Source organism: Brachyhypopomus gauderio, chromosome 1, assembly GCF_052324685.1.
Source record: "Brachyhypopomus gauderio isolate BG-103 chromosome 1, BGAUD_0.2, whole genome shotgun sequence".
Taxonomy (NCBI): Eukaryota; Metazoa; Chordata; class Actinopteri; order Gymnotiformes; family Hypopomidae; genus Brachyhypopomus; species Brachyhypopomus gauderio.
In genome coordinates this window covers 9551708-9576869 of record NC_135211.1, presented here as the reverse complement: position 1 = coordinate 9576869, position 25162 = coordinate 9551708, and the positions used below count along the sequence as shown (strand labels likewise).

The window sequence follows — 25162 nt, the reverse complement described above, 5'->3', positions numbered from 1 at the left end:
CTGATCATGATTCAAAGTAATATCTAATTAGTCATAACTCCCCCACCCCCCTCCTCCCAAAAAGAAACTGAAACCATGGAGGGACAAAGTCTGGGGCATTCAGGGAGAGGCAGTGATGGAGACACTGAAGGATTATTAATATTGACTGCTGGGGACATTTAGGTAATGGTGATTAAAGAGTCAGCATCCCTCTCAAAGCTGCATTAGTTTTAGGCTGGAGACCGGTGAAGAGAGTGAACAGTTAATCAAATCAGTATGTTCAGCATGCTGAACTTATTCTCAATAAACAACGAACTACAAAGAAGTAAAAAGGCATCTCTGCGTACTGGAACCAGATGCTTCGCAACAGGGCAAATCCAATTTGTCTCTAATGCTCTTAAAACAGGAAATAACTATTCTGAAAGGCTTTTTCTTTAAGACAACCCCCCCAACCAAACCACCCCCCTCCCCCCCAAAAAATGAACAATACAAAAAACAGATTTTTGTGCCTATCAATTTATCACCTATCTTTAGTGCAAAGTGCAAAACACAAACACAAAACCTGTTGCCAACCTGTCAACATTGCCATACTTTTTTTCAATGTCCTTACTTAGGAGGCATTCCACCACTCAGTGACACTCAGCTGGGCTACTGCCCTACTTGCAGTGAATGTCCTACCTATACTTCATGCCTGTCCTCATGCTCTGGTCACTGGAGGAGGGCACGCTCTGCACAGACAGCTGCCCAAGGCTGCGCGCCACCATGGCCACTGCTCTGAATTTGCTCCGGGTGCCCGTGTTTGGGCTGTTGGCATTCTGCCGGTTCAGCCGGTCGTCTGTGCTGCGGCTCATGGACCGGTGGTCTGTGCACACAAACGACACCTGCATCCTGGCCCGGGGGACGCGGGATGATCCGGATAAGAAGCCGAGTATCTCCCTGCCTTGTCTCCTGCTGCAGTAGTGGAACAAGAGAAGACACGTCTCCAGGAGCAAAGCTTTGTTTGAAGTTCCTTTTTCCTGCTGGATCTGCTCGTGCTCGGTCTCAGCACAGGGTGAGCTGAAAGGAGACGGCTGGGGGCACACACAGGCAGTGGCAGGAGCAGCAGGGTGTGTGTGTGTGTATGTGTGTGTGTGTGTGTGACAGAGCGCTGCTCCGTGTCTCGGTCAGAGTAGTGCGTGAAGCCGTCTCCAGCGCTGCTGCCGTTGCCGTCTCTAGCCGCCTCGTTGCATCTTCCAACAAGAGCTCACAGAGCTCGGTTCCTGTTCCGATCCACACTACAGCTTTGCCTGCTCAAGTCCCACACCACACATGCTCTCATGCAGTTCCAGCAAAAACCTGCCCTACACAGCGCAGTGTCCACAGAGAGGTGGGCTCTTTCTCCTAATCTCCCTTTTTCAGCAGCTCAGATGCCGTCTCTGCAGCCTTCTGTTTGAGTCGACTGGCAAATTTAACGAAAGAAACTACTTCGAGCCCAGCACAGCAGGTTATTGCAAAGGGGGGTCGGCACACGACGTGTTCCAACACACCTGTGATGAACAGAAGACGAGCCACACACAGCAGGAGGAGCGTTTGTATTCGTCTGTCACACAGAGAGGTGTCTCTGACGGTCCTTGGCAGGGATTAAACTTATACTAACGCGCCAGGAGCAAGACACAAAGAGGCAGACCATGTCCAAAGGGGGGAGGGACAGAGCAAGTATGCTGAAATGGTGGAGAGTAGAGGGGGTTAGCGAGTGTGAGAGAAATAAATAAAGGGGGGGGGGGGGGCTTGGATCCTGAGGTCTCACCTCGATACACTGCCTTTCACGGACAAACGGGGAAGCAAGATGTGGTGCACTCAAGTGAGCACCGCACACTTGCACAACCTCAGCTCAGAGGAGGACCGTTCAAAATGTGTACGCGGTGCAAAAATGGGTAAAATGCACATTATGCAATCAAGTCTGACTGAATGTGTGTCAAATTTAGAGGAGGGAAGAACGGACCACAGCACTGATGCCACATTGTTAAGGGTTCACCTACCAGCGGGCCTTTCCCAATCTGACAATAGAACTATACAGCAAAACAGCTACATCCAATTTATGCCAAGTCTCCTATTTCCTTTGTATGTGCTAAATATTTTTTGCCCATAATTGACAGCTGTTTATTTCAATTGTGTGGTGAAAATGCCAATTACTACTGCACTACCAGAGTGTGTGATATAGCCAAAGACAGGAAGCAGATATCAACAACCAATTAGATCAGCAATGAAAAGCACCTCCCCACGTGAAAGCCCAGGCTAAAAATAACATTGGCAGGTCAAAGGATGTTTCTTGATAATTGGAGAGAGTATGGGATTGGCTAAAGAACCAGGAGCCTGCCGTGATAAAATTATGACGTGTATCTATCTAGGAACTGCCAATAGTCTATTTAGAAGATAATGAAAAGTGATGTAGAGCAGAAGACCACATGTGTGCAGAGGTCAACAGAGCAGTGCTCTTCTAACAAAAGAATCCAGCAGACATGAGCCCCCTCTCCCACCTGACACACACCTCACACACATTCCAACGGGGTTTCAGATGTCTAGCCCTGTTTTTAAAAACCCAGTGAACACAATGAAGCCGTAACATGGAGAAAGTTTCTTTGCCTGTCTCTGGTCATTTGCTTTGCCCGTGTGTGGTAGGGTCATCAGAAAGGGTGTGAAAAAAACATTAGAACACTTCTTGGTATCCTGACTTTGGTGCCAGATTGTGCACACGCATGCGCACACAAGCAGTACAAAACATGCCCACACACATGCACAGTACCATGTAAACAACAGGCAATTACACACCAATAGTCACAGCCAGGGTGGAAACATGATGCCCTGGTCGGATGTGTTTCTGGGGACCAAGAGTAATTTCCGAGCAGTGAAAAGGGCCCCTCTTACTTGTATTGAGTAACGGTACATACTACGCTGGAATGAAAACCACACCGAGCTACTGTCACACAACACGGACCACGAGTTGGGCCATCTGGGATGCTGCTCATTTTAAATGCTTTGACCTGCGCACGGGTTATAGTTGCCAGGTAACGGGCGATTCATAATCGTAGCTGCACTGCTGTGAGCATGCCAATTCATCCAGCCAGTTCATTCCCACTCCAGCACAACACGACAGAGGTAGATCAATAGAAATGTGTGACATCCAGCACTATATCTGCCAGATCAGAAATTCATCTTATAGATGGATCAATAGTGGTTGCATACGATGCATGGAATGTCCTGTATGGAATGCTCAGGTTTAAAGCACGAATTGTCAGGCTTGGTCAGCACCAATACCTGTATATATGTTCAGGAGGGTTCAGCATCGAATGACCAGTCCAGAAAGTAAGTAAAGGTGCAGCGTGTTGGGGGATCTATTAGCAGAAACGTTGTACACATTAATGCTAATATATAATACCAGCAACAGTTACCTGTATGAATCGTTATAGTTTCATTAATAATCATACCATTAAAGATTCCTACATATCTACACAGGGAGCAGGTCCTCTTTCAACATGTCTCTGCATTAGTCCAAAACCCAAATTTAATCATACTTATAATTTATATTTATTACACAATAAGCAAGCCAGGGTGACTTCGTCATCAAAGTTGCGAAGTGTGAGTCACTTAAAACTCTTTACTTATTCCAAGATGCACGAACCCGATAGACGCTGTGGTTTTTTATTTTATTTATTGCTTTTTGCAAAGGTAAAGGACTTTTTGTGGCCATCGTTCATGAGATGCCTGATGTGTTAGAGTGTAGAACAAGTGTATTATATCTTTATTTGGACAAATAAATTATATCCCAGTGCTGCAGAATGGCTACACAAATCAGCCTATGGATGATTAGTTATTGCCTATAAAAGTGTAAAATGGAAGCTATAGCCTATAGTTATTCGAACTGAATAAATAAAGCTAAATTAGTAGAGTTTCCATTGAAATAAAATAATTCAATTTTGGCAATATTACCATGTGGTGTAAAAGTCAAATCACAAAATAGACATCACATTCAAACTCAATCATGATGGTCAAGCGGTCATGAAATCTTGTTTTCCTTGAATTCCAGGAAAAACTGTTAGATTTATGCCTGGTGGACAGTGCAGTTACCTAAATGCCAGAGCTCTTCGTTGTTTTCTGTTGCCATGAAATACCAAACAACCACAATACAATATGCATTTTGATCTGAAGAAGTTTCAACTAGTGGAATTAAAGTTAATAAATGCTGACATTCCTGGTTTTTATAAGCAGAAAAATACAAACAGAACAAAAACAACTGAAATCAAAAACATCAACGTTTTGAAAATAGCTTGAGGCTCCAGCATCTGGATAAACTAATATTAGTATGGTAGTGCCCATTAACAACTCTGCAGTGGGGTTTCCTTCCACAATTTCTAAAAAAAAAACAAACAAAAAAAAAACAAAACAAAAAGGCAAGGACAAGGTAGAAAAATCTGAATATGCATTGTCAAAGTATGAAAAAGATTTATGGCAAAGGGTTTTTTCATCAAGCAGTATTAAATCTCTCCAATGTGCTTGTTTCATTGCTGCTCCTAACCATGATAGTCTTCCATACAGTGTAGCGGTAGTATAACCATGGATGGAAACGGAGGTTAAGACCAGAAGCTCCTGTTGCCACCAGGCATTTTACCTGTTATTTTATAGGACATGTAATAAAGTGGTTAGGAGTGTGAAATCAGCTAACTTGGACATTAGTTTTTCTGTAGCTAAATGAGGATAGCCATGTCTGACCAAACTAACAGTCAAGCTATGAATGATGTGTTAGTAATTTAGATGACACTGAAATGTCATGTAAATTTCCTGAGGTGTATTGGTGTACATTATTGTGCTACATGTGCATTATGGTTTGTGTATTTTATTGTATTTTGCATATCTGTAGTTTTGGCTTATTTTTCATCTCATAGTGATTTTATGATGCAGAAAATGTAAAAATCTTAATTACGAAACACCCTAAGGAGCCAGTCAGGCTTCAGCATACATGTTTAAACCTCTCTATTGGAACTATTATATTGTCGCTATGAAAGGAAATGGTCATAGTGAACAATGAATACTGAAAGCTGTGCCCAATAAAAGCATTCATTTACTATATGAATATCATACATATGAATATATGAGTCATTTACTATATAACGCTTCCATGATATGGAATAACCTACATGTCAATGTTCAGTTCAACGTTCAGTTCAAATAGTCAGTCTCAATATTTAAGGCTAGGCTGAAAACACATTTGTACAGTAATTTTGTTTGTTTTTTAAATACTTCCCTTCTTAGGTATAGGTGTTGATTTGGGGGGCTGTGGGCACTAACATTTATGGCAAATTCAGATATTATGATGTCATTCTTTTGTCAGTCACGTTTGTTGTCTGAGAGTGGCAGAGTGCTGATATCCCAGGAAGCACTCATGCCCATGCTACGTCTGACTTTACCCTTTTAGCTGCTAGATCAGCATAGTCAGTCCTTGCACAGTATATGGACATGCCTAATAATGTTCTCCGTCTTTCTGCTGAGGTAAACCTACTCCTGATGTTCTGCAGTCCAGCTCATCCTGATTCACCTGCTCTGGATTCCACCATCCCATCACTGGATCCCACCATCCCATCACTGGATCCCACCATCCCATCACTGGGTCCCACCATCCCATCACTGGATCCCACCATCCCATCACTGGATCCCACCATCCCATCACTGGATCCCACCATCCCATCACTGGGTCCCACCATCCCATCACTGGATCCCACCATCCCATCACTGGATCCCACCATCCCATCACTGGGTCCCACCCCATGACCCCTTGCCATGATGCTATACAAATACATTTGACTTAATAAATGGTGTGAAATGTAGCTATGCTAGCATTTGTCTTATAAAATCTGTAAAACTATGTAATTCGCCTAAAATAATTAATTTTTGAGAATCTAGCTTCAGTCCGTTGGCATCACTGGTGAAGTGACTGTAATTAGTAAAAACCCGAACAGGTCAGCGAGTTGCTAATCAGCTTATGAAACTGGGTTTACTGGTTCCGGGCCATAGAGCCACTGCTTATGTTGAACCATGCTCCAAGTGAGAAGCACAGGTAACAATGACTTCATAGCATGTAGGGTGGCCAGCCAGTTTGACAAACCACCACTGGATTTGTGTGTGATTTGCCACAAAGGGCCTGAAGAGTCATGACTATTCTCATTATTACCATTAACTAGCTGCAAGATAAACAAGCCATAAACATTAAAAACCAACTTCCAAGAAACACTGGGCTCTTGTTGCTACATCTGGAGGTATTTCATCTGAAGCACTTCATGTTCTGGTAAACATTTTCTAGAAGCCATGGAATTTAGCTTTTGTAAATTGCTGATATGGCAATTGAGGACAATGAGGCAATTCTGATTAAACGGGGAGGTTCAAATGAATGTTTGCTCTAAGAAAGGCTTATTTTTAATGCAGGCCTCTCAATGCCACAGTGGAACTCCTAACTTCACTCTTGTATTATGGCCAAAGCCCCCAACTTGGACTCAAAAATCTAAGTTGTGTGAAACTGCGCTAGTATGTAGATCAGGGGTGCTCAATCACGTTTTGTAGCATTACAGGAGTTTACTGCATCCAAAAATCGCACTGTAGGCCAAACTGCAGTAAATTTACACAATATTGTCTCAAGCCTTTGTAAGCAAGATATAAGAATGATATTACTAAGAATAAGTGTTCAAAGCCCAATAAGAAAACAGGTGAAATGACAGGTGACCACCTAATGCAGATGATGCTCTAAATTTAACTTTCATAACGCCTTTCTTGACCAGAAAAACAATCCATCATGGCCATGCAAAAACAAATCTGGAAGCTACGTAGAAGATTTAGCTTTTGTGTCATTCACTCCATCACTCAGTCACCCATGCTAAGGTACTGCGAGTGTCCAGAGGGACCAGAGCTCAGCACTCATCAGGCTTCAGGCTCAGGTCACTCACATAGACAACACAATCACTCACCAGAGGGACAGGCAGTCTGACAGTAATCATCTAACTACTTTACCATCTGACCTTTAAGTGCACCCTCACCCGTCTCGTCAATCAAGTTCTAAAAACAGGGGGGAGCAAAGCAGTTATAAGGCTAAAGCTCCATAGCTGGGGTTTGAACAATGGGCTACACAGCAGGTCACATAAACCAATGAGCATATGTCTTCTCAGACATTCTATTTTCGCTAGTACAAAAAAGGAGGCTTTTGTTATATTCCAATAGATGATCTCCCTATAGGAGAGCCATTAACAGACCAGCTCAAAAGTGCCTGAACCACCTGACAGAACAATGGAAAAAGGGGTCTTGCTTATATTGGTCTGCTATTAAGTTCATTAAGAAGCCCTTGGCTTCTGAAAGTGGCTTGAACTACCAAACTTTCTAACTGCTAACTACTACTGAAGCATTTGATATTGGCATAGCAGAGAAGAGATGCAATTCCCCATTGAAATGCTTTAAAAAAAGAGCAGCTAATTGATGGTTCCAGCAGAAGCAAAGTTTTCCGCACGCACACACACACACACACACACACACAAAAACGTCTGTGTTACAGCCAAACCCAAACACATAACCGTTCGTTTCCCCAGAAGACCATACATATATCGCAATATATATCGCAGAAAATTATTGCCACTGCAACGAGCCGCTGCAACCATTTTATTTCCTAGCATTTGATGCATTATTACTATGATGGAAATGAAAGATCAACCTGCAAAACTACAGCTCATGTTGACTCTGCACCCATCACTGCAAGCTAAAGTGTGGGTGAAACAGCAGGCCTAGATCCACTGTAGAAAGCTCTAGTGTTGTCATGGACACCAGTGCAAGCCTTCCAAGAGAGACACTAGTTTTCTGCAGCTGCTTGAAGGTGAGCAGCACAATTGGTCTATGTGCCACACAAATCTATCAAATGTTGCGATTCATTCCCCAGTCCTGGTAAAGGTAAGTGTTGAGTAGCAAGAGTATGGTAAGGCACATACCTGGAGTTGTACTTTTAGGTAAAACCTGACCATCTCACCAGTCATCTGTATTTATTTACACCATCTAGTGTGTGCCAGAGCATCTGGTGGTGAGCAAGATAATTCTGAAGAATGTCCCTTTTCTTTTTTTGTCTTACACTTTCATTGTTTCTTATATTTGATGCCACTCTACTATTCTGTTTATTAGGTTTATACATTGATCTAATTTATTCTTTACTCTGAACTTTGCTTTTAATCTAATCACATTTCATTAATTTCCTTTGTTGCACAGCATAGACTACAGAGTAAAATTAATAACTTGCTAGAATAGCCTGTTCCTTTAGATTAATGTTTGGACTTTGAACAGAAAACTCCTGTCACGATTCATCCAAATCCCATGAGAGTAAAATGTAGGGAGGCTGCAGGAGATCTTAGAGAAATTCTCTTGCATAATGTCAACATTTCTGGGGTGGCTAAGGAAATCTCACAAGATGAACTCCACACAGCCATTAAGGATCATGAGCATGGTCAAAGGCAGCTAGCATGCTAGCATTTGATAAAGCACCACTGTAGCTTCCCTTAAAATCTTGGCTATTAACTTAGGCTACAGAGAAAGACATAATGGGTATAGGCTAGTGGTGACCTGCAATAGTCGCTGATTCGACTATAGTCGACTATACCCCCTAGTCGACTATGAACGTCATAGTCGAATGTACCATTCTAACTGCATGGGGATGCCCAAGGATGCAGCTAAGCATTAGTTGTTACATGAAATGTCTTTGTTTTCGTTATATATAGCCCTTTGTCAAATAAAATTATCCTAATTTCTGTTAATAAATATTTAAAAATGATGTTTGCGCATTAACAATAGGCATCTTCCTTACTACACATTCATAAATCACACCCTGCAGTTGCACAATCCAAACGAGCGGAGCTGAACACGCTACAGAATACGCAGCATCTGCCGAGATTATAATGGCTACTAAAAAAAAAAGTATTTTGAAAAAGATAAAGATGAATCAAACAAAGTAAAGTGCAAGTTATGTCATCAACGTCTTTCATTTCGCACGACAACAACTAAGATGGCATACCATTTAAAACGCGTAAGGCGAAAAAAACAGTTCAGCCGTTTGTCGTTTCGGTCATCGTCGCGTCTCGTCGCGGTTTGTCTCGAAATAAGTAAATAAATAAAAGCTGAATAAAGCCAACCTACCGTGTTTATTCATTTATCTGAATGTTTTAGGTTTTTACTTTGATGAGGAAAAAAGTCCTGAATGAGAACGGGATCCCGTTTAAGGTGCTCTAAATAAAATAAATAAAAATAAACCTGATTCGACTATTAGTCGACTAAAGGGAAAAGTTGACGAATCAGATTCGACTATGAAAATCCTTAGTTGAATACACCCCTAGTATAGGCTATAAAAGATAAAGGCTAAAGAATATATTTTGTCAGATATATAACATATTGCTATGGCAAAAAAAAGAAAGTAAACTTTGCATTTGGATTTTAGTGGAAACATTATACATTTAATGAATTTGCCAAAATGAAGGCTGGATTTTCTTTTCCTTATTCTTATTAGCCATTTACTTTCAATTATGGCCATGAAATACTGTCATAAAGACTAAGAAATGACTAAAGTTAATTTTCTTTTTATATATATTTTTATATATATTTATATAATGACTTATGCTTGCAATAAAATTACACTGCAAGCTTAATATATATATATATATATATATATATATATATATATATATATATATATATATATATATATATATATATATATATATATATATACACATATACACACAATTTATTTATAAGGTATCGGAAAAAAATGCGATCAGGAATAACACGCGATCAGGAATAATAACTAGCACCCAAGCAAATATTTTTATTTTATGTTTAAATCATAATATTCTATTTGGAAAAAACATAGAATTCAACAAGATGTTCAGGTTTGGCTCCACTTTCTACGTCACTAGGGGAATCAGTCATACCACCTTCCATCTATCTTCACCTACAACTTGAAAAGCACCTTTACGAATGAGCATAATTTTCTTTCTTGCACCCGATGTGCTAGCATTATTTTGAAGCTAAGAGCTAAGCACAGCACCTGCAATGACCAGCAAAAAGCACTATGTCAGCCTCCAGCCTAGGAGGAAATTTGTATTCATCAAATACCTGGATGTATGCTAACTGCTTTGTGTCCGACTGCTTTTCCAACCAGGGTCAGTATAACAGTTTTGGTAACAAAACATTTAATAAAAGAGGGACTGATACCAACTGCCCTTGGCAAACCTGCAGACAAGGAAAATAATTTATTTTTTTTTATTACGCTGTGTTTCTTTGGATATATTACTTCAAATTCTCTGGAACGTTGTTGGCACCATGAGCTGCAGGCTTCACAATAAGGTTGAGGCTAATAGATTGCTAGTTGGACTAGAGAATGTGAGCAGGGTGAAGTGGGGAGCAGAGTGATGCCGTGAAGCCTGGAGTGGGCAGTGTGTTTTCATAAAGATGGAGCACTGAGGTTTTCTCTCGCTCCAAGAAGACTGCAGTACTGTTCAAGTGCAACAGGTGGCAGTGGCCCACAATGAAACTGCACCGCACATTTTTAGAAGCTCGGGGTTCTGTTTTCTTTTTTTTACTTTTTCAACAGAACATGATTATGGTGAGGTTATCACTACCGCAAAGAATTCACTGTGGAAGATGAACATATAAAATGTGAACATGATAGTAAGACATGAGAATGGGTGGAGATGTCTTCAGAATGTTCCTTGATGATTTTAAAGAGATTTATACGATTTTTTATGTAATCAAAAGGTTGTGCTAGATAGAAATGTGCTTTATATACATGGGCACGATCTGCAGTGTGTGGGTATGAATGTGTGCACGTGGTTCGTAGAAAGAGCAGAGACCTGACTCAGGAGCAAAGGAAATGTTGTAGCTGCAGCAATACAACTATCTAATTTTGGAACCAGACACACATCTCACCTTCTGTGTTATCTATGGAACTGTACATACAGAGATCTAGTCCAGATAGATTAGCATAAATCAACTCTTAAAATCAGTCTCATAAAGCTTGGACACAGGAGATGTCAATTATGTATTCCCAGTCTGATTAACATTATTGCTCATTTGTAGAGCTCTAGCTCATGGTTACGGATGTGCAAGTACCTCTGATTTTTACTAAGAGAAAACTTTGTTGTGCAAAGCTGTACTCCTGAAGGAGAGGGGGGATTGTATAGGGGTGGGGAGGTGCTGTGGTGCTTGAGCATTATGGTTTGTTGACCAAAGTATATCAGACATTTCAGTTAAGACCACAGGGAACTAGTGCTGGGCAATTTTCATGATTAATTTGGTTAATTCTAATTTACGTTTTGACACAATGTTTTAAATGTGTCAATTCAGATTTAACATGTAAAGCTATGTTTTAATTACATAATTTTAATATGGTATGTAGCTATGTTAAAAACCACCACCAAAAATAAAAATTAAAATTAAAAAACCATTACCTCATTACACACTGGTTCCTACAGAGCATTTCTCTCTGCACTGACGGAAAAAAAATAGCTGTGTGGAATTAGTACATATTTGGAAAGTCAGACATTGAACAACTTTGTGTAAATGTATGATTGGTCGAAAGTCAAAAGAAGCAGTGCGACAAATTTGTTCCAGCACTTGCAGCACAAGCACCCTGTGCAATGGGAGCAATGTGTGAAACAACGTGACGAAAATACAAGCGGCTGTCCGACTCCCAAAGCCCCCACTAAAAGACAGCCAACATTAGCTGCATCATTTTCTACCGCGGTCCCCTACGACAGGAAGAATCTCCGGTGGAAAATCACTGATGCAGTAGCATTTCACATTGCGAAAGACCTGGTACCCATATAGTCTCTAAAAAGAAGGCTTCATTAAACTGCTGCAAACACTGGATGGCAGGTATGAACTGCCTGGCCTCAAATACTTGGCAGATATAGCATCACCCCATCTACATTAGAGAGAACAGCGGAGAAGTTGAAGAAGGTGATCTTTATGCTACCACAATGGACAAGCAGTTGTACCATTCAGCCATATATGAAAGGATGCAACTGATTAAAACTCTTGCATAATTTCAAGAGATAATTACTTGGAGTGTGATCATTATAGACTGTGTTGTTAATGATTTTCACCTATACTGTTTGCTCAAAAGAACAGAAAACAAGTTTAAAAAAAAATCAAAAAACATTTTCTTGCTGCAATTGTACAATGCAAGTGTAAATGTGAGTGTAAGAGTGTAAAATGGTCATGTCAGCTTTAAAGCTGGTGACAACTGTAAAAATGCTGATACAAGAATGCCCAGCAAAATTCACCCTAAGAAATATTATGCAATGAACATGCGTATTTTCAAGCAGGTCTTTACAAATTGATCACCAACAGTCAGCCAGAAGTAGACACGTACTGCCTCCTAATGGCACACAACAGAACAGAGCAAAATCACAGATGGACCAGCTGATGAAACCAAATTATGCTTCAAAGAGAAATTACATCTGCTTCAAATCTCACAGCCATCAGTGAGCTGAAATTATGGATGGAGAAAGTAGATGGACTCTGAGATGCGGCAGATTTTTGCCAGGGGTAGAACGTGAGAAAAGATTCTCTGTGCATGCCTTACATGAAACCATAGTGTGTGTGTTTATTTACATGTTCGTAAACAGAAAAATGGATGAAATCAGTGACATAAGTTGGAAGAACTTGTTTTTGGCATTAGCACTTTGACATGTATTACTTTTGTAAAAACCTTGTGATTTGCACTACAAGGTAATGAGTCAGCTAGACAAAACCAGTAATGTTAGGTTATCTGTGAGTGCTAGTAATTTAGCTAACTGTATGGAAATTGTACAACATACACATATTTTTGCAAATGTTTTAAATTCTACAATGTGTGTTAATCTTGTTAACAGTATTTTTTTTTCAGCTGTGCCTTGACACAGAATGGCCAAATACATTCACAAATGTATGCATATATATGTATTTATGTAGTACACTTAACAGACCTTGCCAAATTTGACATTTTAACATGCCAATATGTATTAACATGCCAAGTAATGTGTAAACAATACTGTTAATATAAAACCATATGAAAAGTTTTAAGTAGAAAACCATATGAAAAGTTTTAAGTAGAATATATATATATTCTACTTAAAACTTAATATTATATATATATATATATATATATATATATATATATATATATATATTCACGCTATTCACGCTAGTATTAAGTAAAAAAAACAAGCACAAACTTCGATATAAACATAAGTCGTGATGTGCTTCAGGACTTTGTCACGTTTGGAGCACACTACGAGCTCTGTTATGTACACAACTGTTGTTTTCTAGGTAAAAAGTGGATAAACTCCGTTATCAATACTCATTACAACGCCACTGACCTGCGCTCACTTTTAGGAAGAAGAGAACAGACAGTGTCAGTAGTTTTTAAACCTCCCTCAGTCGTGTGCGGTGCCTTTGCTGCACCTCGTACGTGGTTTATTATAAACGTGTGACAGAAGAACCGCGTCTCACCAACGAGACTCAAATCACAATCACAATATCACAGATACTTCATGCCGCTAGTCTCCAGTTTTCCACTACGCCGGTTTTTAAAGTATTATCGGCTCGCTGGGCTTGTAAACAAACCGCGCACCACGAAGATGTAGCAGTGTGTCGCCCTCAGAGCTGATGAGGTAACCGGGACACGACACACACCGTTAGTGCAGGTGAGAGTGGACCGGCTGGGGAGACGCATGAAACCAGGCAAAGAGCCGCAGGTTGGCCACTCCTGAGTTAGAGGGTGTCACAATAATTGGAAGAAGAGGAAAACTTGGCTTGACCAACAGTGTTACGAACACAGCTCGAAAAGATCTGAGTGTTGCGGGGCACCTTATAACTTGTATCCACCGCCTTCCAAAGAAGAGAACCTGCGTCTAAGGCTGAAGGCGCGAAATTTAAAACATCCACCCAAACGTCCATACGTCTGCTCTTATCATTTTGTGGAGGGGAAACCAACACCAGATCATCCTTATCCCGAGAAATGGCTCGGTTATGAAGCTCCGATTAAGCAAACGTGTCGGGTGCAGATAAGTAAGTATCAGATAAGTATCAGATAAGTAACTATTTTATAATCAGTGGCCACATATTTTCCTTGCATTCATTTAGTAATTTTAAGTAATTAAGTAAAGAAGTAAATAGACAAGAATGCCTATTTTATGAAAAAAATCATTAAAATATAGTAGTGTACACTAATGCAAAAATAGCTGACCGGAAGTTCTAACACAAAGGCGGAAGAAACACACACTTGAAAGTGGGCGTGGCGAAATACGGTGAATATAATCTTGATTTATGTTGTTGCTATGTGGTAGGAGATTAAGAACTGTATTATGACATCTACGCAATGTCCCCAGAGAGATAACACGATTCTAAAATAAAGATTCACCACATACTTGGAGCCAGAACCATACAGCCAAGCTGAGGGAGTCTCCCAGTTTCACCCAGTATGTTTAAAGATTTTTTTGCGGATCTACATTACCACCTAGTGGTTGTATTGGGCATCACATCTCCAGACAATTAACCTTTATATTTCACCATTACAACCAATAATGGGTCTCTGCTGTTGCACAATGGATTGATCATTATTTTAAAGCATGAAAAATGACACAATGTTCACATTTAGAAAGAAAAACTAACAAGGCATCATTTACAACCTCAACCAACTGAGAGGGTGTCTTGATGGCAAAATGCAACCTTAGGCAGAATGATGCAGGAAGCCCCAGTGATGCAGGGCCAGAGGGCACGGGTAGTTCTCCCTCACTGTCCTTCAACACACGTATAATATAAAACCTCACCAGGGTCTGTTCTCCATGCTGGGCTCTGGAAGGAGGTTCCGCAGCATTGTCCACTGGATCACCAGGTTCTGCAACAGCTTTTTCCTCCAGGTCATCAGACGGTTAAACTCGGCTAAACTAAACTGTAAACAGGCTGCTGGAACAGATGCCATGGTTCTTATACCCATCACCGTGCCTTCCTTTTACCCATAATCTACATCTAATATATTCAAACAGTATTCAACATATAGTATTTTTGGCTGAGATACATTGTTCACATTCTACATTTCAATTCCTTGCGGAGCTTATTGGAGAGAAATGTTGTTCTGTGTACACTTGTGTATTCTGAATGACAATATAATTAGTAGCACTGCTGCTAAGCAAGTGTAAGCTAATCTCTGTTGCATTTCCCATTTAATTCTACTGAGTGCTTAAACCTGTAGATGTCCAAAGTTCCTGAAGTTAGGTCAGCTTCGCTGCAATGAAATCAAAGCCCAGCCAGGGCCACCTTTATTGACAGCAGACCTGTTCATGTTAACTATGTGACAAGTTTGTATGCTAGTGTTACAGGAGTGTACTAGCATTGCTCATGAGGAACAGGTCAGGGGAAAAGTGTCACTCTCTCTCCCTTTCTCATTCGCCGCTTCCTTTCTCGGTCAGGGTCTGGGCCCTTAAAATAATAATGAGAGTTGTCGGAAATGCGAGTACCTGCCTGCCCCTGATGCAGCAACCATTACAACACAAAGGATGACTGTGATACACGGCTCAATCAAAGTGAACAGATCCTCCAGGTTGGTTCTGCTAGCCTTAGGTGAAGCAGCTAAAGTTTCTGAATGGGAAACTTAAGACATTAGTCTTCTGGGACCGATTTATGCAAGTTCCCAAAAAAACAGGTTTGAAATGATAAACATTCGTAGTGCAATGACAACAAACCTGTAACACAGAGAGAAATCAGCTCATTAGCATCTTTTTTTGAAAGGGGACAAAAAAAGCTACTTCCAATCTACTTCAGTCCACCTTGTTAGTGTTATAGTTTCTGTATGTCCTGTAATTTGACTCTGAGGTTCAGAACTGACACTGGATCAGATCTTCATGGTTAGCTGGGCAAGCGTTACAGTAAAACATGTCGAGTGACTGCTGTCCCTGACACACTACACCAGCCTCTGACTAAATAACAGACGTCTAGCCTACTATCCAATAGCTAGATACATGTTGCATTGACACGGTCATTTGGAAACATAATTCACGACACAGCTACTGATGATGGTAATCTTTTTGCACAACACAAATAAGTCACTTTCCTCAGACAAATTAGCACAATGATGGATTCAGGGTCACTGACATAACGGGGACAAGGGCATGGTGTTAAAGTACAGCAGGGAATTCTTCTCATAAAGCAACAAATGTCACATTTTGCAAAGACCTCTTAACTCTGACATAATAAGAATATATCATAACATGATTGCATTATGGACCACAAGGCAGTTGTGTAGCAGGAAGCAAGATTTTCTTTCCACCACCGCATGAGGGGAATTTCTCCCTTCCCTTTGCCTCAGAGACTTGATGTGCCCTTCTCAAAATGTTGGGCAAATATGCAGTGACCTAAATGATGAAAATAAAACGAAATCTCCTAGCATGGTGTGAGTGTAAAGGGCTGGAGGGAAGTACCACACCACAGCAGGAGTGCTGCAGCACAGCCCTGACAGCAATGGTGGCACAAGAGGACAAACAATGGTTGTGCAGAAACAACACGCTGTAGGGCTCCTGTAGCATGGCTGATATCAAACCTGCTGCAACAGGCTGAACAGAAGCAAAGTTGCTAAAATGGCTCAGGATCAAGACAGCAGAATTTGAACAACATGAATCTATTAAGAAACACACACACACACACACTATATACATGTATACAGATCAGAGCACGGCCATGTGCTTCAGAGTAGCCTAAGTCTGAAGAACGAAAACCAGAGCCAGGCAGGCGAGTGGCTGGTCCTCTGGAGCATCCAGAATCCTGATCACTTTGCTCCAGATCTCCCTGTTCTTTGAACTTTCTCCTGGTCCAACGCTTCAGCTCTGGCCCCCTTACCTGTACTTCATGCCTGTCTGGTAGGCCACACACTCCTCCAGGGCCAGGCCGTTCATCTTGAGGAAGTCCTCCATGTTCTTGACCTGCGCTGCCACCCTCTGCTCACGGAGCCGCTGGAGCTCGGCCTGGTCCGTCTGTCTCTGGGCCTGGTTCAGCCCCTGGTCTGAATGGTAGCGGCTGATGCCACTGCGGATGCTCTCGCTGTACGACATGGACAACATCCTGCCCCCACTGCTGCTGCTGCTCTTACGTACGCCGCTGCCCGGCCCTGCCGGTTTTGGGATCTGCAGGTTTTCGGAAGGGAGGGTAGATAGGCGCTGGCCAATGGCCCCCCCCGCGTACCCGCCCGCAAACATGATCCAGCCCTGTGCCCACCCCACCCCCCCAATGCCCCCTTAAACAAAATGCTTGCACGCCCCCCTCCAGCTCTTTTCCCGTGCACAAAATGTGAACAAGCTTTGGGAATCTGGGACCAGGACAGTGGCGAGAGCTGGCCGGGCTTAGCCATCGCCTTAAATAGCACAGGCTTTAAAGGAGGGGCTGAAGAAGAAAAAAAAAAGTGGGAGGGAATGGAGGAAAAAAAAAAAAAAAAAAAACACCAGAGAGAGTCCCTGGTACTATGGCCAAGCTTCTTGTAATCGGACCTGATCCCGCCCTCTTTGGAGACTGATACAATAGCAGCAGTAGCAACAAGGTCCCAGGCAGGTGGAGAGAGCAGCTGGGAGACTCAGGTGGGACACATGCTAAGAACTTCATCTGTTCAGACTGCAGTGGGGTTCCACATTCACACATGCAGTAGGGAGCATCCATAGACAAAACAGCAGCATTCATGGATACATGGAGAGAACCAAGCAGACAAATGAGAGTGAAAGAAGCCTGCAGCTAATTAGTGTGCCGCAGGTCTGTACTGCTTCCCATTTCACACACCGCCTGATGAACAGCAATGTGCGTGATGCAAAAGCACAGAATATAATATTCTTACAGCATTTTTTTGCAAATCAGTTGTAATCAATTACCTATATTCACAGTTTTATAGACTTACAAAATAATTACTTTTAATTTGAACTAGCTGTTTTTTTTTCTTTTTACAAAAACAGTGCAAACGCAGAGATAAGGTACAAGACCATAGTGCAGGCACAAGTGAGCGTGGCAGAAACGTTGATCTGACGCACAGGCTAATCTGATGCAGAGTGGCTCAGTTACAAAAAGAGGCTGGGTTAGACTGAATACATAATCAACAGGTGTGGTTCTGCATGGTGCCACTATAGCCTATCAAATAAAACCTTTTAATTCCCTTTAAAGCCCAATGACAATTTCTTCATGGCAGCGAGCATGCCGAAATGTCAGCTCCAAAGAAACAACCAAAAACTACTAAAAACTAAATAAAAACAAAATCCACAGATGAGAACACATACTTGTCAGGGAAGTATACACCAACTCATTAGTATTATTGTTCACTGTGATGAGAATAAATTAATGTTTATATATTTGGAATATGACTAATTATTAGGGATGCACCGAAAATTCGGCCACCGAAAATTTTCGGCCGAAATGGCTTAAATTTGCATTTTCGGTTTTCGGCCGAAATACTTTCATCACCGAAACAACACGGCCGAAACAATGTGCTGTGATGACGCAAGCAAAAATCGCCTGCACGCGCTTATTTGGATAAAGCTAGCAAAAAAGTTTTCCAGTGATGGCGCCAAGGCAAAAGGACATTACACCAAAAATTATGGAACTCGTTGCCTTAGACGATCAGCCGTTCTCTGTCGTAGGGATTTCGTAGGCTAATAGAGCACATTGAGCCCCGTTATGTTTTGCCGAGCAGACGACATTTCTCAGAAGTGTGTTTACCTGAGCTGTTGTTGCAACTCACGTCACGTTTTTATGAGAGAATTTATATTTATCTTTCAGGCCAGTCAGTTATAATTAAATTTAACTCGTATAAAATACATATATTTATCCTCTCAGATAAAAACGGTCTGCAAGCGAGTTAAATTTAATTAGTGGTCGGCCGTTGTCAGCGGTATCGCCGTTAACGGCCCACCACTAACTTTACTTTATAATATGCATTACTGTAATGTCAGTGCTAAATAAATATTTTCAAATCAAATTTTGTAGTTGATTTATTCTTTGAATAGCAATGCCTTGATTTTAGTGAGGTTAGCCATAAATCCAATGTTACTAATAATTGGCATAATGTATTTCGGTGTTTCGGTTTTCGGCTTTCGGCCTTGGTTTCCTCATTTTCGGTTTTCGGTTTCGGCTAAGAATTTTCATTTCGGTGCATCCCTACTAATTATTATATGATCATTCAATTTAAATGTAAATTTCCATGCAGAATGATGTGCCATCTGTCTGATGCACATTTAGTAAATCACAAAATAATTGCTTTTCTTTCAAAAGAATCAGTTCAACTGATTACTATTAATACTACTCCATTGGCAGATTTTAAATATCATACCCCCTGTTGCATCATTCTACTTGCTGCAGGTGCATGCATTTCTCTCCACAAATTTAATAAAACATGCATGCATCCTATAAAATTATATGCAAATGCATCATTAATAACACAGGGTTACAAACAAATATTTTTTGTAAATTGTTGTAAAAAATTTTGCACTGCTGAATCCGAAAATGACATCCATTTTTTTCCAAACAGGTCAAGTTTTTGTGCTAATTAGATTGTTAAAAATCCAATTTTCTGTCTAAATGGATTATATTTTGTGACATTATCGGCTGACTTTCAGCAATATTTCTGATCCAATTTAGATTTCTAAAAGAGAAATTGTTTTCAGATACAATTTATTAAAGAATTGAATGTTATAGTGGGCATTGGTAAAGGTACGTACATGTTAATTGCATGTTACATCGTCACTGTTGGAAATTTAGGGCTTGAACTTCCATTTTTTTTTAAATCCTAGAACGCTCAGCAACAGGGGTGTCTCTCTTCAGAGTCCAAAAGTAATCAGCTATCATGACTGTATCCCAGCGTCCCTGATACCTGGTCTCCATCTCTTTAATGTCCTGATGAAATCTCTCCCCCTGCTCATCGCTCAGTGATCCCAGATTCTCAGGAAATCAATCCATATGTGAGAATAAGTAATGTATTTTGATGCTCATGTTGCATCCGAGGTTTCTGAAAGCAGTCAGCATATTGGTGACAAGTTCTGAGTAGTTGCTGGCCTTGGTGTTGCCAAGAAAGTTCTTCACGACCAAAACAAAAGCCTTCCATGCTTCCAGTTCAAATTTGTTCATTGAGTTCTCAAAGTCTGGATCTCTGATGAGCTGACAGACATGAGGACCATCAAAGATTCCAGCTTTCAACTTCTTTATGGTCAATCCTGGGAAAGCCTGGCACAAGTAAGTGAAACAGTCACCATTCTTGTTTAGAGCTTTGGTAAACTGTTTGATTAAGCCGAGCTTGATGTGCAGTGGTGGGAAGAGTATCCTGTCTCTATCCACCAGAGAGTTGTTGATGACATTCCTTGCTCTGCAAGGCACCAATTCCTCTCTCACAGACCAGTTCCTCTTCGTGTAATGCTGAGGAGTGTCCCTACGATCCCACATGCACAGAAAGCATGGGTACTTGGTGAACCCAAACTGCTGTCCCAACAAAAAGTTAACCATCTTCAGGTCAACACAAATGAACCACTCATGCTGATCATACTGAATTTTCTCCAGCACATACTTCACAGCTTCATACTTCTCCTTTAATGTAGTCGAGTAAGCGAGGGGTACAGAGGCAAACACATTGCCGTTATACAGCAGAACACATTTCAGCGATTGCTTGCTGCTATCGATGAACAGTCTCCAGTCTTTGGGTTCATACTGTGGCACTCCAAGCTTATGTACGAGCTGCGCAATGTCTGTACAGTACACCAAGTCCTTGTCTTCAGAGAAAAAATGGAGATACTCTTGATGCCTGTTGTGGTAGAAGGTGATGCGAGTGCTGTCAGAGAGGAGATTCTTTTCCTTCAATCTGGATGCCAACAGTTCAGCTGAGGACTTTGACAAGCCGAGAACGCGAACTAGATCATTTAGCTCATTTTGGGAAAAAGGATGTGGAGCATCACCATCAAAATCCATTTCTTCATCTTCATCTTGTACAACACTGGAGGAATCTTCATCACTAATATCAGGAAGTTCTCCAAAGACAGGTACTGGAATTTCATCACAATGAGCTACAGTAGGCCTGTGTTGAAAAAATCGATTTTCCGATTCACAATCGATTCGCATATGATGATCTGATTATCGATTCGTACGTCCAAAGATCGATTTTTTAGTGAACTTTTACCCCCGCCTCGTCACTGAATTCACGCAGGCGTGCTCGGTCTAACTAACTGTAAAACAACATGGCGACGGACAGTGACGGTAACGACGATAGTCAAATCGGCAATCTAAAAACAGAAGGACAGTTTATCCAGTGTCAGTGACTATTTACATTTAGTCCATGTCACTGGCAGTTTACCCAGTGTTTTTACAGTTTAAAAAAGTTAAAAATGCTCTTGTAACGTTGGGCGCAAGGCGATGGACGAGACAGAATCCTTTGCACTTTCCAAATCGTTACGTTTATTACATTTACCGAAGCGCAGACAGCGCACATAAAACACGTTTACATAGAACATGTGTGACTCAAACAACGACGAGCACAGGACGCTGCGCGAACGCACATTAAATGGACAAACCACACAAACCCCACGTGATGACGAGACGAGCCACAGGTGAGGATTATCACAAGACGCACCCGCACCCGCGGAGATACGCAGACGAGTAGACGCAGACAACGTTAACACACGCCCAACAGGGAGGGGTCGGGGACCGTAACGTGACAGTTCTGTTATTATATTCTTACTTTAAAGAAAAATACACGTTTACATTTTATACTTTCAGTTTATTAAGTGTGAGCACTTTTAAAATAAAAATGCATTTGGTAGCAACAGCTTTTGGGTGACTTCTTAATTATTTCAATCATAATAATAATGCACTGGTTAGTGTCCCAGTAGGAGTCCACTGTTGCAGATATAGACACCTCAAAGATGTCCTCTGTTTATTGTCCTGGATTACCTTTCTTGAAGGTAGATTTATGATTACCCTTTTCACCAGTCTTCCAGCCATCAGTAACTACCAACTACCAGTAACTATTTGCTGATTAATATTGATATAATACTAGTTTTAACATGTTGCTTCTGTACATAGTCAGAAAACAGCTCAAATAAATACATTTTTAATAACACTAAACCCCGAATTGGATCGAATCGGATTGAATCGATTAAATCGGATTAAATCGAAATAAATCGATTCTTAATCTTCAGAATCGGAATCGGATCGATTCTTGGAATTTGAATCGATACCCAGCCCTAAGCTACAGGACGACGTGCTGATTGAAGATCAGGATACTTGAGGCTGCTCCGGTTCTTTCTGTTGATCCCAGTCACATCAATTGCACAGAAGTACCAGTCAGTGCCGTGGTTTGTCGGCTCCCTCCAAACCATGGCAATTCCAAACTTCAGACAACTCTTCTTGCCCTTGGTCCACTGACGCAGATACTCGGTACATGCTTTGCATACCATGTGTGGTGCCAAAGCTTTATCCTGATCACCAAGTTTAATACCAAAATAGGCATGGTAAGCACGCTTTATGAAACCTGTGACTGGATTCCTGTTAGTCACAATGGTGTATTCGCCACAGGTGTAGCAGAATACGTCGGGTTTATTTTTGCAAGATCTTCTGGTTGAAGCCATTTTGATCACCAGCAAAAAAAAAATGGTGTGGCTATAGCTCAAAAAGCTGACCTGATGCAGCAAAACCGATGTGATTTTTGGATTCAGCAACTAAAACTTGTACAAAATCAGCAAAAAAAAATTTAGACAATAAATTTTGTGTTGACCAGTGTAATCTTTAACTCTTCATTGTAGCCACAATATGAGTGTCCATAGGTTAGTCAGTTAAATTTTAGATTGACAAAAGCATTACTGCATTCACTGCTTGAATGGTCCCGATGAAATAAATGATAATGTTTCTCTAGAAACACTGGACCTATTACAGCCCAACTAACGCATAAAATAAACACATAAGTTAACTTCATTTCTCACAAAGGTCTGAAAGCACTTTATGTATGACATTTTTGATTATTCAGTTTAAAGCAGAAATACAGAACCAGCATCTTAAAAATGTTGTGTGCACAGAATTCTGAACCTCTGCATATTAAAGTAAATTTAACACTCACCCTAACCTGTCTGCATTTTAACCTGCCCTACCAAATTTACATATCTTAATACTTTCTATGTAGATTTCTCAAATACCAACTTTTATAGGCTGGGGGGCATCCGAGAAAAAGCCAAGACTATTGCAAGATGCTTTAAATAGTGTAATGCATAAAATATGATTAATTACATTAAATGCTCTATTTGTGCTAGCTTGATCATTATTAAGTACACTAATTATTTTGCACATCTTTGAATCCCATAATACACATAAATACACATACAACAGTATGGGAATTAGTCAAGGAAGAAAACCTTGACTGTCTTGATCAGCTCAGTTAAATCCAGGTCTCTTGCTTTCTGAAATGCCAGAGCCATTATGCCCCACATTTATTTTTTAAAAAAGGAAGGAACTTTGTTCGAAACAGCCTACTACATACTACTTACTCCATGGGTTAAAGCAAGAAAAATCGTAACCCAGGAACCTCGTAACCCGGGGACCACCTGTATGATGTTTATGTAGATTGAATCGGAGCAATGTTTTTGGCACGACCAAACAAGTTGAAAACATAAACTGACCAAAACAAACTGGACTTAAGGCAGGAGGAAGGTAACTTTTCTACGTAATGTCTGAAAATCAGAAGGCGGGATGACCCGCAAGTCAATCAAATGACACCGCTGTCATCCATCCAGCGCTGATGAGCGCCAGTGAGAGGATCATATTTCTGCCTCAAAACAGATAGCATGCGCGCATGTGTGGTTTATTATTATGATTTGAAGGATTTTTCCCCCAAAAAATTCAAATGATGGAAATTCATTGTGGTGACGAAGAACTTTAACCCATGTACTACTTATGCTCTGATTGGGCCCCAAATCAGTATCCAGTATGTAGTATACAACCAAAATGATTTTTTCCAGTATGCAAAAGATCCTCGGATGATGTACTCTGACTGCAAAATATTCCAGTACATGAAGTACATGTATACTTTCCTATAAAAATACTAGAAAGCAACTGCTCACTTGCATTAGACTACTCACTGCTTTTACAGTGAGAAAACTCACTAACCATAGCTATATAATAATCTGTGACCCATTATTTGGCTAGTTTCTTAGCAGACTCTAAATATAGCTTTAATGCCTGTTAACTAAATGCTCTACCAGAGGCTATCAGGATTACCATCAGTATTAATTGTCAATAGTATTTCATTGTAAACATATTTATTGGGTATTACTACAGTAAACTGACAATCTTTTATTGATGGTGACAGACTATATTCCAGAGGTGTGTATAGCCTCGCGAGCCTCTTTTGAGGCTATTTACAGGGATACACAACGCTGCACAAAAGGCATTTGAGTAAGTGAAGTCAAGCTTTTTTGCTTTATTTGCAGCGTTTCTGAATTTGTAGCATGTTTCCGAAATATAGTGTACGGATCCTCATTTTGATGAATTTTCTTTGCATATTTGCAGCACGTTCAGCATGCAGCCTGATCGTGTGCTATGTCATCAGATTGCTTCCGTTGGCGACGCTACTTAAGGCGGGAAATGGAAAATGTTTATTGAATTCTACTGCCCACGCTTATCATAGTTATCAAAAATTTATCGCAAAACAAATCGATATAATTTTAATCGCCCAGCACCATTTCGAACATAGCGTGAGATATGCTTAGCAATGTGAACAGCTATGGTTTCCGGGTTCACCTCGCCTGTGAACTTCAGTTCCGCATTACATTCACTGGTCTTTGCATGGCCTTATAGGATGCATGTACCATGCGTTCTCCTTTTAATGTCTTAAGACAACAGAGAAAATAAAAATCACAGTCTAAGAAAGGTACTGGTATAATACACTTCCTGCTTAATTTATACAACTGGAAGTTGCTAACTTTATTAAGACAACAGGAGGAGATTAATGCACAGATATCAGATGAAATACTGCAAGGTACTTTGGGTGGGATTCAGTGCTTTTCAGTTGGTCTAAAACTGAATTTCAATGTAAAACTGTCCATCATTTGCACTGGTCCAAAAATGCCTACATTTACTCCAGATGCTGAGCCCA

At 40.7% G+C, this 25162-nt stretch overlaps 1 protein-coding gene across 11 annotated transcripts in view; it reads right to left on the bottom strand.

Annotated features, from left to right (window-relative positions):
• Positions 1 to 25162, bottom strand: part of kcnab2a (potassium voltage-gated channel subfamily A regulatory beta subunit 2a) — a 137015-nt gene that overhangs the window by 46825 nt on the left and 65028 nt on the right. Inside the window, exon 1 of one of the 11 annotated variants that reach the window (XM_076986409.1) lies at positions 16903 to 17258. The exons of 8 other annotated variants lie outside the window; for them this stretch is intronic. In XM_076986409.1, coding sequence (XP_076842524.1) covers positions 16903 to 17258 — 356 coding nt within the window. Of the gene's footprint in view, positions 1 to 657; positions 1614 to 16902; positions 17259 to 25162 lie in introns of those variants that run through there. 2 more of the 11 variants (XM_076986419.1, XM_076986772.1) reach the window with 2 other exon arrangements.